Here is a 15,392-nt window from a genome sequence, read left to right on the forward strand (position 1 = left end):
CAAGTGGCTACCAGCCACGGTGACAAAGGGAGCCTTCACCTTCAGAGGCAGTCAGCCTTCGAATACTTGTGCCAGGAGGCAACATGAGGGGAAGGCCTTGGCCTCTGTGCCCTGTTGTTGGCCCACCGCAGTAACTGTCTGGCCGTTGTGTGAGATGGGATGCTGGACTAGATGGACTGCTGGTAAGAACATAAAGAAGTGCCCCGCTGGATCATAGACTGCATCCTGTCTCTGATCTGGCAGGGCTCTTGTTAGGTTCTCATGACAAAGGGAAGCAGCAGGACCCAGATGAGAGGTTGGTTTCCCTGAGGGGGAGCCCTGCCGAGGCCGTTGCTGCAAAAGCCAGCCAACAGAGGAGTCTTGCAGCATCTTAAAAGACGGACTACTGATGAAAGCTGAAGCTGGAATAAAATCTTGGGGAATCTTATTGAGAGCTGAGATTTTTGGGGGGAGGGGGAGGAAGAAGGACTTCCTGGCCCCCAGTTTCAGTAATTAATACCCTGCCTCTATACAGTACTCTTCAGCAGTGTGCTTCCTTCTAGTTGATACTTGTCTTTGCAGCTGCTTCTTGCACCAACTTCTCCCTCCCCCTCCCCCCTTACACTGAGATTTACACTTGAAAGACTCATGATGTAATTGACACCCAGCCTGGGCTCCCAGCCCGGTGAGATTTCCCAGTGTGATTTTCCCACTGCAGATCTCTCCAGCAAAGGGGTCCGGGTCTCACGAAATCTCATCTTGACACGAATGTCCTCAGTCTTCAAGATGCTACTGGACTTCTCCTTTATTTTGCCGTGACGGGTTAATGTCACCTTTACGTTCTTTAGAAATTGGGAAGGTTTTCTGTGGAGGGTTTGCTCAGCCAAAGGTGGTAGTGGAGAGTGCCAATTAGATGGGTTTTTTTTTTTTGCAATGGCAAGAGGTTGGCAATGTTTTGAAGTGCTGGGGGAAGGATCATTTATTGAGGTAGGGTCTGATTGCATGCCTCGGAGGGCATGTTTCGGAGGGCAGCGTTGGGAAATGAAGCAGATTGATGTTGCTTTTCACGTCAAGCAAAAGAGATTCTTGAGGAATCAGAATCAGAGTTGGAAGGGGACACCAGGGTCATCTAGTCCAATCCCCTGCACAATGCAGGAAATTCACAACTACCTCCCCCCCACACCCCGTAACCCCTACTGCATGCCCAGAAGATGGCCAAGATGCCCTCCCTCTCAAGATCTGCCTAAGGTCATAGAATCAGCATTGCTGACAGATGGCCATCTAGCCTCTGTTTCAAAACCTCCAGGGAACGGAGAGCTCACCACCTCCCGAGGAAGCCTGTTCCACTGAGGAACCGCTCTGACTGCATGAGGTGCTGTGTGTGTGTGTGGGATTCAGGGACTGTTCAGGACTTGACCAGCATGAATTGTCTCCTGTATATGTAGGGATCTTTATAGTAAGCTAGGATTCTGGACTGTTTGCATTAATCGTTTTTATTTATGTACCAAAGGCCTCAAGCAGTGGGGGGGGGGGGAACTTGACTTCGAGGTCAATACAGATGAGAAAGTAGATGGGGATCAGTACTTGATCTACTCCCACCTCAGCTTCTCTGGATTGTGTCTGCATGTGGTATTTAGAGGTTGAACAACATTGCATTTTGGGAATTCAATAAAACTTTGTGAGAACTCCCAAAATTTGGCAGAAAGTGCAGGATCAAAAGGCCATAAACAGCCACTAGAGGACATCTGTTTTGTCTTCCTGAATGGATCATCTGAGCCTAAGGTTTCCTCGGATTTTAGCCCCATTGATTTTGGTGGGTCTGCCGCTTGATGTTGGAGGGGATTGCTCATCTACGTGCACGCATGCTTCTCTCCCCCCCTTCCCTTTTTGGTCATATATGGCAATTGCTGCCACCCTGCGTATGTGACAACTGCTCTTCTACACCCCCCTCCCCTCCACAGCCTCTCCGTTAAAGGCTCCCTGTGAAAGAGGGGGAGGAGTTCCATTGTTTTCAACGTGAGCCAGGATTCATCATACCTCTTGTCTCTCTCTTCTCACTGTGTGGCTTTGACATCCACTGTAAAAAAGATTAGACATATGGAGGTGGTAAAATACATAGTTAAGATTTTTTTTCAGGAATTGTTAGCTTTTTAGATGTGGCAGGTGAAGGCAGACTAGAATTTCATCACTTGTCTTTGGGGTTTGTTCATTACATATACCTCATAGCTGTAAACAAATGTACCATTTCAGATATTTTTTTCCTCCATCTGAGAGCATTTGCATACTTTTTCCCCCCTCTTCTAAGATGAAGGATCTCGGAGCCGAAGAACAGATGGGCACTTGGCTCTTCAAGCAGCTGAAGCTCCATTTAGAGCAAGAATGGAAATACCAACCTCAGGAGAAGGGCTTGAGCCTGATCGAGTGCACTGCAGAGGTGAGGAGGTGCTTGGGCCTGGGATTGATGGTGGAGCTGCAGCCGTGGCAAAACCTACGGAGGAAGTGGTCATAGAAGTCATAGGATCATAGAGTTGGAAGGGGCCATACAGGCCATCTAGTCCAACCCCCCTGCTCAATGCAGGACCAGACTGCAGCATCCCTGACAAGTTTTTGTCCGGCCTCTGCTTAAAGACTGCCAGTCAAAAGCATTCTGTAGCCAGTGTCTTCCTTTTGCAAGGAGAGAGTCTTCTTTTCAGCCCATTCTAGCTCTTTCAGCATTGATTGCAACCAAGCCCCAGTTAAGCCCTGCCAAATCCTGTCAATCTTAATTAGAGCGATTTTAGCACGTGTGTAACAGTCCTGTTCCAATCAATGAAGCGTTCAGCTGGCATGTTCCAGTTGTCAGCACTGGCTAACAGTTGTAAGCACTAGCTAATATTGGCAAGTAGGTGATGCGAAAGGCCTCTACCTGAGACCCTGGGGAGCCATTGCCAGTCTGTGCAGTCAATGCTGACTTTGATGGACCGAGGGTCTGACTCAGTATAAGGTAGCTTCATGTGTTCATGTGTGATGTTATCACAGGAACATAACACGTATTCGTGTTGGCACAATCTCTTACGCCTAGCAACCATTTCTTGTACAGTCTGTCCCAAAGCAATGCTCTCTTGAGAACCCAAATGGTGCGAGGCTGGTCCTTAAAAATGAAAGAACTATTAGGAAAGTCGCTCAGCCTGTGTGACTATGGGAGCTTGAAAACGCTCAAGTCACGCTCCTTCTCAGCATTGCCTCCCCATGTGATTTCAGTCAGGAGCTAGGCCCTAAGCATTGTAAGCGGCATGTACTTTCTTCTGCAAGTGCCCGTTGGAAAAATAGAAGACCTATGGGAAAATTTCAGAAAAGATGGAAGCTTTACTTTGATTATGCCCAATTGAACCTTTAATTGTTTATATTAGATTACAGTAGAGTATACCGAATTAAAACATTAATTTTGACTAAAGTAGTAAAAAAAACCGCAGGGTAGCCTTAGAGGCGAGTTTTATAAAATGGAATTAACAGTGTATAATCTGACTAATTATGTAGGTTAAGTAATGGCTGAAATTTAAAAGCAGGGATCTATTATATAGAATTGCAAAAAAATCAGTTAAGAATGTCGGTCTTTTGTGATAGTAGCTATGTTATTCTTTGAGACTAATCCTGGTTATGCGGATAAAATGCTTTAAATATCTAGCATCCTTTGGAAGATCTAATACACTGTATGTTTGGTTAGTATGTATGTTGCACCTTTTTCTTTAATAAAATATATTTTAAAAAGGAAAAATGAAGCAAGGAAACTAGGGCAGCCTCTTATTTCTCCATAGGAGAGCCTGCCAGGCATCCGTTTTGTGTATCGTCGTTTAGCCTGGCCCCGAGTGGTTTACTGTGCAGTGACCTCAGTGGCCAGTAGGAGCAGCATCTCCTGGGTTCTATTGGGATGGACTGGGAGTGGGATGTAGTTCTCACCCAGGGCAGCTTGGCAGGAGAGTGTTTCCCTGATCGCACCCCCCACTCGAAGAAGCTTGTCATCACTCCTATATTATGATGTATAGGCAGGCATCCCTAAATGTCGGGGAAGGGCTGTAGCTCAGTGGTAGGGCTTCTGCTTGGCATGCAGAAGGCCCTCAGGTTCAATCCCCGGCATCTCCAGTTAAAGGGACTAGGCAAGTAGGTGATGTGAAAGACCTCTACCTGAGACCCAGGAGAGCCACTGCTGGTCTGAGTAGACAATACTGACTTTGATGGACCAAGGGTCTGGTTCAGTATAAGGGAGCTTCATGTGTTCATGTGGATCGCCTGGTATTTGATTGCATCTGCTCCTCCTCTGACAGGGAGAAGGGTATGGGCTTGCCCCGATGTTGCACTGACTTTAGGTCCTCTCTGAAAGAAGCAAGGCTTCTGTCTGCTTTCTTGTGGTCTTTGTGGCTGAGTGTGATCAAGGAGAGCCCCTGCCTTGTCCTTCAAGCCTGGAGGCAGGCAGGAACTCTCTCCGACACGTAGATTTTGGAGGTCTCCTCTCAGCGTGTTTCTGAGGTTCAGTGCTATGTCTGGGAGCATCCCTGTGCTTCTGCTCCTGGCGACAGGAGGGACTCTGTCTGCCCTCCTGATGAACTTAACGTTTGTCTTGCTACAGAATGAAAACACTTTATGTCCAAGACTAAGGAATGCAAAAGTAGAAGATCTATGGAGCCTAACCAACTTCTTTGGGTTTGCCATGGAAACATTTGTCCTGGCGGTCAACATTCTGGACAGATTTCTGGCACTTATGAAGGTATCTAAAAATGGAAGGAATTGTTGTCTCTGTGTCCTGATTGTCTTCAGTCAGGGGCCCCAACCTTTTTGAGCCCATGGGGCAGAGCACCTTTGGAATTCTGACACAGGGTGGTGGGTACAGCCACAAAATGGCTGCCTCAGGAGGTGGAGCCACTCATAAAATGGCTGCTGCAGGAGGCAGAGCCAGCTGCAAAATGTCAGGGTGTGAGTTGATATATAACTAATAGTACCTCTTCAGCACTTTAGGCCAAAGCTCTGTTTAACAGGATGCTTTTTAATCTGCACAGCCAGTGAAAAATCTTGCTGGGCAAAAGTCTTACCTGGCCCCTCCCACTTTCTAAGAGCATTTGGTGGGTGCCAGGAAAGGTATCCGTGGATGCCATGGTGCCTCTACACATACCACATTAGGGACACCTGGTCTGGAGTATGGACTCCTACAGATTTCGACACCAATTTTTGAGTTAAAGACAATAAGAGGATTAATTCTGGGCATCTAGAGCCATTCTATGATAAATTGTGTTCAGAATGAGGAAGTTCACTTCAGGACATCTCATTTTGTTAAACATTGCCATGTACACATGTAATATTTAGCAATCCCATGTTTTTTTTCTTCTCCAGTTTCCTGCCTGTGCCTCTTGGTACCTTGATCTCAACCCTGATTGCCGTCATGCCCTGTTTAATGTGATCAATAGAATCCTTTTGCCCAGTTCCAAATGTGTCCTCATAAACAACCTACTGCAGACATTCTAGTGATGCCCTTTGTAACTAGCTGTGTAAATGTGGGTCACTCTACAGTTATGGCCTGAGTTAGCTGCAGTCTGTTTTAGTACTGCAGTAGAGTCTAGCTCTCTGATGCAAGGGCCTTGTCCTAGTCTCTGTAAAAATTGGATTTCAACACGGCGCATAGAACATCGGATGAATGCGTGGGCCATTAGTGTCAGATGTCACATTTGCCATCCTTATGTATTATTGCCTGCTGCTGTGGTAGTCATTCTTAAGTGTTCTTTTCCTCCTCTTTAGGTGAAACCAAAGCATTTGTCATGCATTGGAGTCTGTTGTTTCCAGCTGGCTGCTCGAGTGATCGAAGAGGAATGCAACATCCCCTCCCTCCATGATGTCATCCGCATCAGCCAATGCAAATGCACTGTGTCCGACCTGAAGCGGATGGAAAAAATAATCTCGGAAAAACTGCACTTTGACTTCAAAGCTACTACTGCCTTAACCTTTTTGCATTTGTACCATACTATTGTTCTGTGTCATACCTCAGAAAGGTAAGTGTAGGATCAGTTTATTTACCCGTTCTTTATTTACCGTCCTCCCTGGTAATCTTTTCCCTTTTCCCTGTGCCATCTTTGTTTAGACTTCCTTAACTGCTTGTACTGGTTTTAGATAATCCAGTCCTGCTTGACATGTTATGTTTCATATTCTCATGTACAGTGGGATACCGCTTGTTATCATAGAATCGTAGAGTTGGAAGGGACCACCAGGGTCATCTTGTCCAACCCCCTGAACGATTGCAGGAAATTCACAACTACCTCCCCTCCACACACCCAGTGACCCACTACTCCACAGCCAGAAGATGGCCAAAAAAATCCCCCTCCAGGATCCCTGGCCAATTTGGCCTGGAGGAAAATTGCTTCCTGACCCCAAAGTCAGCACTACCCTAGGCATGTAAGAAAGAGCCATGACAGCCAAACACTTATTCAAATCTTCCTGCCCTCCTTCTCATGATTTGCCTAAGTTCACAGAATCGGCATTGCTGACAGATGGCCATCTAGCCTCTGCTTAAAAACCTCCAGGGAAGGAGAGGCGACCACCTCCCGAGGAAGCCTGTTCCACTGAGGAACCGCTCTAACTGTTAGAAAGTTCTTCCTAATGTTTAGCCAGAAACTCTTGATTTAATTTCAACCCGTTGGTTCTGGTCTGGACTTCTAGGGCAACAGAAAAAACTCTTCACCCTCCTCTCTATGACAGCCCTTCAAGTACTTGAAGATGGTTATCATATCGCCTCTTGGTCATCTCCTCTCCAGGCTAAACATACCAAACTCCTTCAACCTTTCCTCATAGGACTTGGACTCTTTGCAGGTTTCTTTGTCCAACTCTTTGTTTCTTTGTCCAACTCTGCTTTTTCTTCAACTTGTTCCTTACAGGAAAGAATTGCTGAATCTCGACAAACTGGAAGCACAACTTAAAGCTTGTAACTGCCGACTAGTTTTTTCAAAGGCAAAAGTAAGTAAACTGGATGGTTGTTCAGAGGTTAAGAATCACAGTATCCTCATGAGTTACTGAACTAAACGTGTGTTTGTGTGTTTTCAGCCCTCCATCTTGGCCTTGTGCCTTCTCACTCTGGAAGTGCAGTCTTTGAAATCCATCGAATTGTTTGAGATTGTCCTGCGTGTTCAAAAGCATTCAAAGGTAAATATATATAATGAGACTATGTGTGTTCCCCCCCACCCCACCCTTGGGCCCTTGATTCCTCTTGGTGTAATGAAATGAGGAATTGAAATTTTTGAAGTCTTTCTATTCCTTGGCTCCATCAACAACCAAAAGGGAGACTGCAGCCAAGAAATCAGCAGGAGATTGAGACTGGGAAGAGCAGCCATGAGGGAGCTAGAGAAGATTCTGAAGTGTAAGGATGTGTCACTGGCCACCAAGATTAAGTTAATTCATGCCATCGTATTCCCTATTACTATGTATGGGTGTGAAAGCTAGACATTGAAAAAAGCTGATAGGAAGAAAGTAGATTCCTTTGAAATGTGGTGTTGTAGGAGAGTGGTACGGATACCCTGGACTGCCAAAAAAAGAAAGAAAAGAAATCAGTGGGCTCTCGATCAAGTCTGAATTGACCCTATAAGCTAAAATGACTAAACTGAGGCTATTGTATTTTGGTCACATTATGAGAAGGCAAGAGTCACTGGAAAAGGCAGTCATGCTAGGAAAAATTGAGGGCAGCAGGAAAAGAGGAAGACCTAACAAGAGATGGATTGACTCTACAAAGGAAGCCATGGCCCTCTGTTTGCAAGATCTGAACAAGGCTTTCAAAGATAGGACAATGATTCATAGGGTCGCCATGAGTCGGAAGTGACTTGACGGCACTTAACACACACACAAACAACCAATGAAATGCTCCTTTGGAAACTATGGAGAGGCTCTTGAAGGAAAGATTCCACATACACAATTGAAAGGCAGACATCTTAAGGCCAGAAGGCAAACTTTGGAAGTAAATATATATATATAAATCTTTTTGAAAAGTGAAATGAAAGTAGTCTCACCCCATTGCGTGTCAAGTGGGGATTGTGAAGAAGAGACGGAAGCTGCAGCGATGAGGCCTCAGGCGAGAAGTACGTTCTGATTGCTACTTCTGAGCAACTCATATCCGTAGCAACATATCTAACAGTGGAGGCTGTGCAATTGCCAGCAGTGTACCCTGCCACCTAGGTATAAAGTTGCTAAAAGTTAAACATCCGGCCTCACTCTGAAGGTGAGAGCCAGTGTGGTATGGCAGACAGAGTGGCGGAGGAGGACTTGGGCAACCCGGGTTCGAGTCCCTCCTACTGTGGAAGGCCGCTGGGTGACCTTGGGTCTGTTACAAACTCAGCCTGGCCTGCCTCACTAGGTGGTTGTGAGAAAGTGGAAGAGGGGAGAATGATGTTGTAAAGCTGCTTTGAGTCCCAACTGGGAAGAAAAGCAGGATATAAATAAATGCATTAGAGGAGGGGCTGTGGCTCAGTGGTAGAGCCTCTGCTTGGTATGCAGAAGGTCCCAGGTTCAGTCCCTGGCATCTCCAGTTAAAGGGACTAGGCAAGTGAAAGACCTCTGCCTGAGACCCTGGAGAGCTGTTGCCAGTCTGAGTAGACAATACTGACTTTGATGGACCAAGGGTCTGATTCAGTATAAGGCAGCTTCATGTATTCATGTGTTCAAACTGTGTAGTGAGTATCTTTTGAAAATACTCCCTTGCCTGCAAAAATCCAGTATTAGTTGCCGAAGATTTTTATAAGATCTCTACTCGCTCAGCATTTGATGTGAGAACTGGTATGTGAGAACCAGCAAATAAGCAGCAGCAAGAACAATGAGTATAGCTGATAGTCCAGCATGTTTGTAAGGCTGGTCATTGTGGAAAGTGCCGTCAAGTCGCACTGGACTTCTCGCAACCCCTGTAGGCTTTTCAAGGCAAGAGATGAGCATGGGTGGTTAGCCATTGCCTGGCTTTGCATAGGGACCCTGGACTTCCTTGGTGGTCTCCCATCCAAGTATTAACCTAGGCTGACCCTGCTTAGCTTCCGAGGTCTGACAGGATTGAGCTAGCCTCGGCTATTCAGGTCAGGGCTTGTAAGGCTACCCGAACCTAAATTTACCTGTTCAGCATATCACTTGGACTACAGTCCTTGACAGACTTATTTGATCTAAATTCCTTTGGAATTTCCGTATTTAATTCAGGCAAGTATGATTAATGTGTTTGAAATCCATCTACAGCTTGATCTTGAGAACCTTTGAAGTTCCACTGTGTTCATGGGGGGTGGGCTTACTCCCAGCTCATCGGATTGCAGCTGTACTAGATTTGTTATCATTCCCTTCTTTTGGAAAAACTAATGCAACTATAAAAATTCTTTGTTTCTTTGTTCAAGATAAGCGACAGTGACTTGCTCTATTGGAGAGAGCTGGTCTCAAAATGCTTGGCAGACTACTCTTCTCCGGCGTGCTGTAAGCCAGATCACAAAAAGCTAGTCTGGATTGTTTCGAGACGTACCGCCCAAAACCTTCAAAACAGCTACTACAGTGTTCCTGAATTGCCCACCATCCCTGAGGCTGGATGCTTTGATGAAAGTGAGAGGTAGGTCCCAGTGACACGGGAAATGGCAATCGAACCACTGAGGCAACATGCAAACAGGTTTATGATGAGCACCTCTGACAGCGCTCACTATCAAGTGACAATAGGATAACACAAGGTTATGGATGTCTTCTTTTGGAAGTATCCCTGGAATTGGAAGTATCTTTTTGGAAGTATCCCTGGAATTGCTACGTAGTCAACCAGCAACTGGCCAGCGGTCCAGGAGAGAATCACCCCATTTTTGATTGCTGCTGCTTTTACAGTTCTTGGCAGCAGTCACTTGAAAAACACCAATCCTCAGTTTCTGCACTAAAGATACGGGTGATCAGAACATGAAAATACCCATCACGTTTCAAACAATACATGTTTGTTCCTGGGTGCATCAACAAAATATGGCTTTGAAAGCTTCTCTACATAGAATCATGTGTTTTCTACAGGGAGTGGTGGCATAACCACGTGCTGTGGTGATCTACAATGAGTAAGCGGTGGCATAACTGCATGATGTGGTGAATCAGCTGGCATAACTGTAATCCTTAAATGTCTAGGAGCTGCTGACCAAAAAAGCCTCCCCCCCACACACACACACAAAGGATTTAGATCTACTGCTGACTACTAGTGGAAATTTCATAGTTTGTCACTGGCTTTGAAAACAGATTTAAATGCCAAAGGCCCTTTTTAGGAAGGTAGCTTTATTTAGCTAGCCTCAAGCAAGTAGGAGATATGCGGGTGGAAACGGCAGTAGCACACAATCCCCTTTATATTTTCAAGTGAAGACAGCTTCCCTTATAGTGTGTTGACGCCTGCAAACATTTTGGCGCCCCATCCTTAAGGAGTCTACGGAAAGCAGCCTTCAGATCTAGCAGGACACATTTTGATGAAATTATTTGCATGATGCCATTTTGGTAGGCATGCCACAGCCCTGCTGTCTGATCTAGCCTGCCATGCTCTTTTGGCATTTGGGGCAGCCGGAGGTGACTAGTGGGATGAGAGACCGAGCTTGGAGACAATTGCCAGAAGTGCTCTCCTCATCTCTTTGTGCAGTTTTTTCCCAAGCAAAAGTGGTTAGACTTTGAATTTTACTCATCACTGATGGCCCCTAGTGTCTTTATTATTAAATCTTGGGCAATGATAGCATCAAGAAAAGGACTTGAGCCTGGGGGTACTCATGGGCCCGGTTTTGCTATTTGGAAAGCAAGTAGGCACAGTGGACAAGATGACCTTAGGCACAGTGGACCAGATGACTTTCTGTCAGCTGCATCTGGTTCACCAGGTCTCTCCTTTCCTTAGACTAGGCCTGCCTGGCCACCCCAATCCAGGCTTTTGTAACTTTGCAGTTGGTTTAATGGAACATTCTCTGCACTGAGCTGCCCTTTAGACCACCAGAAACTGTAGCTGGTCTGGAATATGGCAGCCTGATAATTTCCAAGGGCTAGCTGACGGGAACATACGTTGCCCATTTTGGACCAGCTACATTGGTTGCCATTTTGTTTCAGAGTTGCATTCAAGATGCTGGTTATGACCTTTAAAACCCTTCATGGCGTGGGTCCCACACAACAGGCATCTTTGGAGGGGGAGGTATTTGGGGTTTTATTTGGTTTCATCAGCGCCTTGATCATGGTTTGTATGTTGCGTTGAACCAGGCAGAAAGGCAGGGCATTATAAAACTAAACCGCTTGGTTAGCCAAACTAATTTACTATAAGAAGGGGTTTTGGTATGAGGTAGTATTTTGCAATAAGACTCTCCCTATCTGCAGATGGAAATATTAGTCAAAATGCCTGGCATTTTCTTCTGAGTAATAGTTTGGATTATTAATACCCTGAAAGCTATATCTTTTTACCTCATTTTCTCTCTTATGGAGAGAACTTCAGTTTGCTGTCGCCTAATTTTTATTGAGCTTGGTGGGAATTGGTGACCATTGTGCATTTTTAACAATGGAAGGAATTTAAAAAATTTGGTGTTGTCACTTGTAAGCACTTATACTGTATTGTGAATGCCAGTTGGTCTTAGGAAAAGTAGATTTTTATCATATCGTAGGTAGCTTGAATTGAACCCTTTCACCAGTTTTGGAATAACTGATTTTTAAAAAATCCTTCTCTGTCTCTGTGTGTGTTTTGTATCTGTCTGGATGAAGTTATTGCCTTGACTGATCTATGGTTTATTACTCCCTTCTGTTCCAGTGAGGACTCCTGTGAAGATATGAGCTGTGGAGAAGAAAGTCTTAGCAGTTCTCCACGTGACCTGGAAAGCACTTTCTTCTTTGACCTCAAACCCAAAGTGAAGTGGCAGGCTCTCTTTTGAATTGGTGTGCTGCATGGAGCTGTTAATGTATGGTAGTACTTTTAACAATAAGTAGCTACGCGCACTCTGAATCTTGGCAGGAATTCTCACTTAAGTACCCAAACTGTGTAATGTACTTTCCCTTTAGTATGGCAGTAAAGTCAGATGTAGCAAGGTAGATCTCTTTGGCCAGCTGTGGCTTCAGCAAGATGCATTAAGGGCACGCTGCCTGTTAGTAATTTACAAGATGGCTATAAATGTGCTGGAACGCCCTGGTGAATTGGCAACCCGGGGTATATAAGGTTAAATCTGAATGAGAGGCTTTGTGGGTAAGCTAAACTGCAAAGAAGTATGTGCTTTATATCATTTGGGACTGAAGTACTTAACCAAAACTTTAGTTGTGCATTCTTTTTAAGAAAGGAATTTCTCTTTTTTTAAAGGTTTATTCAATTTCAGCAAGCATGGTGTAGTGATTAAGAGCAGTGGTTTGGAGCGGTGGAGTCTGATCTGGAGAACCGGGTTTGATTCCCCGCTCCTCCATATGAGCGGCAGAAACTAATCTGGTGAACTGGATTTGTTTCCCCACTCCTTCACATGAAGCCAGCTGGGTGACCTTGGGCAAGTTACAGCTCTGTTAGAGCTCTCTCAGTCCCACCTACCTCACAAGGTGTCTGTTGTGGGGAAGGGAAGGTGATTGTAAGCCGGTTTGATTCTGCCTTAAGTGGTAGAGAAAGTCAGCATATAAAAACCAACTCTTATTATTATTATTTAATTGGGCAGATGCTCAGATTATTTAGGGAGCTTCCTAGAGGCACCTGGTTGGCCACTGCATGAACAGACCCCTGGACTTGATGGACTTTGGTCTGATCCAGCATGGCTTTTCTTAGGTTCTTATGGAGGAGTCTGAAGCCAGAGAACAGCTAGTTAATATGCGCTAGGGTTTGTATTAGTATTAATTTATGAAGATCTGCTTTGAGATCTTCACATTTCCTTAGAAGACTGCAGTGTTAACATTCAAAAGCATTACTTTGAAATTAGAAAGATTGGCATTCAATGTAAATTCTACATTCCCTTTAACTTCTAACCCCTGTAGCTTATTCCAGTATTTTTCCATTGTCATAAGCAAGTCCATATCATAACGCATTTGCATGCTTAAGCGAAATCTGTTAGCGGAAAAACTAGTTGATTATGCGGAAGTGTTGGTAAAATGTGAAGTTGATAAAAATGGTTGTGATGACACTTAATTGCTTGCAATTTTTTTTCTTAAAGCACAGACTTTATGGTTGCATTCCTTAGTATTTTGAAACGTATGCAAAGTGAGCAAAAGAAGAAAATGTACTATGTAGTATGATAACGTAACTAGCAATGCCATGGTAGAAATGAAGGGGCATCAGAAATTAGGGTTGTGGCCGCAAATTCTGTAGCTGTTTGTGTAGGCGGAAGTGCCGATGTGAATGGTCATGATGTGTGGTGTGTGCTCTGATTTTTATAAAGGAAGAAAACGTTTACAAAAATATGTAAAAAATGTAAATTAAAACTTGTATAAAAATTGAAAAGGCAAAATAAGCTGAAATACTGTATTTTTACAGTGTATATGTAACTTTCTATAGGTATGTTGCATGTAGATAGTAATTTATTGTATCTTGTATATGATATAAATACTGTATATTGAAGGCTTGCTTTTTTTTGGTACTGCAAGCCTGAATGTCAAAAGATGTTTTCTGGAAGCTATTTTCTCTCAAAGATAACTCGGATCTCTTTGCTCCAATTCAATAAAACCAAATGCATTTCCTATCAGAGTCTGTTGTGGTTTCAGCAAGGATACCCAAAGCTCAACTGGGCTCATGGTAGAAATGGCAGAATGAAGCTTTCTGTGGTGCTGAAAGCTTGAACCTTACACATCTTGGGGTCAGAACACGATTAGTTCAGACATCCTTTCCTAGATTTCAATTGAGGTAGAGCTAAACATCCCTTACTAGGTTCTCCAGCGTGAGAGCCAACATGAGTGTAGTGGTTAAGAGCAGTCGTTTGGAGTGGAGGACTCTGATCTGGAGAAGCGGGTTTGATTCCCCACTCCTCCATATGGGTGGTGGAGGCTAATCTGGTGAATTGGATTTGTTTCCCCACTCCTACACATGAAGCCAGCTGGGTTACCTTGGGCTAGTCACACTCTCAGCCTCCCCTACCTCACAGGGTGTCTGTTGTGGGGAGGGGATAATGATTTTAAGCCAGTTTGAGTCTTCCTTAAGTGGCAGAGAAAGTCAGCATATAAAAACCAGCTCTTCTTCCAAGAGATAAGAACATAAGAAAGGCCCTGCTGGATCAGACCAAGGCCCATCAAGTCCAGCAGTCTGTTCACACAGTGGCCAACCAGGTGCCTCTAGGAAGCCACTAACAAGACGAGTGCAGCAGCACCATCCTGATCTATGACAGTTAACAATTACTGTAATGCAAATACAATACAAGCAGTCTAAGGCTATTCCCAGTTCATACTTGTACACTGGGTGGCTTTTAAGATCTTCTAAAATGGGAGAGTTTTAGATCAGCGAGCCTCTATCAAGTGAATCACATCCTCATGGGTAAAGCCCTAGATTTGGCTACACAACTCAACCAGCAGGGAACGTTTCCTGCAGACTTGTCTCCATTCACCTCCATGAAAAAATGTGTCCATTTAAAATGGAAGACAGGCAGTGCATGTAGCTCTAGTGCCACTTGATGGGCTCACCATCTCAAAAACCAGGCCTTGGTATACGTGGAAACATGCACGAGAGTGAAGATGCATCTCATCTCCCCCCCCCCGTACTTCCAGAAACTCAGAGTGGGCTGAAACCTGAATGTCTCCTCTCAGTCTGTAGGGAACGAAAAGGGCAGTGAATTAGCAACAACAGGTTTGCATCCGAACTACATTTATCTTGTCGAAGGCTTTCACGGTCAGAGTTCATCAGTAAGAAAATACCAAGACCACGGTCACACAGCCCAGATAGCCTACAAGAAATGATACATTTATCTTCTTTGCTCTTTTTCAAGAGTGGTTCTGAGGCCGACCTTTGCTCACCCTTGGAAGTTTCCTGCATTTTATCAGGGGGAAGTGGCAATGAGAGGACTGAAGCAGTAATGACATGGTTTTGTCCGTGGCCTTCATGGACTTTTCCCGTAAAGAGGCCTTTAGCCTGGAAGCCCTCTCATGACGGGCTTTGGGGATAAAAGACTTACAGATGGAACACGTCTCCAGAATATGTCCTTCCCCCAGACAAAATAAACAGCTCTGATGGTCGTCTCTCTGGGCCATCTTAGTGCCACATTCTTTGAATAAGGCCATTTTCTATAGCAACTCCTCTGAAGTCCACGTCCTTTGCCCACAGCGGCAAGAAGAGAACTGAGGGAGGAGTGGTAGCCCCGTCCCATCACATGACCCGGTCCACTAGCTCTGAAGCTTAAGAAAAGCTTGTAAAAATGTTCCCGCGGCTAGCCTGCACAGTCCCATGCGTGCCTGCACAGAAGACACTCGATGAACAACAGTTACAGGTAAGTGCAACACTGTTTTCCTGCTCTGAGGAGGAG

The 15,392-nt window shown here is 44.8% G+C and overlaps 1 protein-coding gene across 1 annotated transcript; it reads left to right on the top strand.

The window, feature by feature from the left end:
* Window positions 1–2,282: 2,282 nt before the first annotated feature.
* Window positions 2,283–11,985, top strand: CCNG2 (cyclin G2). Its single transcript, XM_056855311.1, has 7 exons — window positions 2,283–2,413; window positions 4,583–4,720; window positions 5,743–5,993; window positions 6,873–6,951; window positions 7,039–7,137; window positions 9,351–9,556; window positions 11,732–11,985. The coding sequence occupies exons 1-7, from the start codon at window positions 2,285–2,287 to the stop codon at window positions 11,850–11,852; spliced, it is 1,023 nt and encodes a 340-aa protein (XP_056711289.1). The 5' UTR covers window positions 2,283–2,284; the 3' UTR covers window positions 11,853–11,985.
* The last annotated feature ends 3,407 nt before the right edge of the window (window positions 11,986–15,392 follow it).

The sequence above is a fragment of the Euleptes europaea genome, chromosome 9 (assembly GCF_029931775.1).
Source record: "Euleptes europaea isolate rEulEur1 chromosome 9, rEulEur1.hap1, whole genome shotgun sequence".
NCBI classification, from domain to species: domain Eukaryota; kingdom Metazoa; phylum Chordata; class Lepidosauria; order Squamata; family Sphaerodactylidae; genus Euleptes; species Euleptes europaea.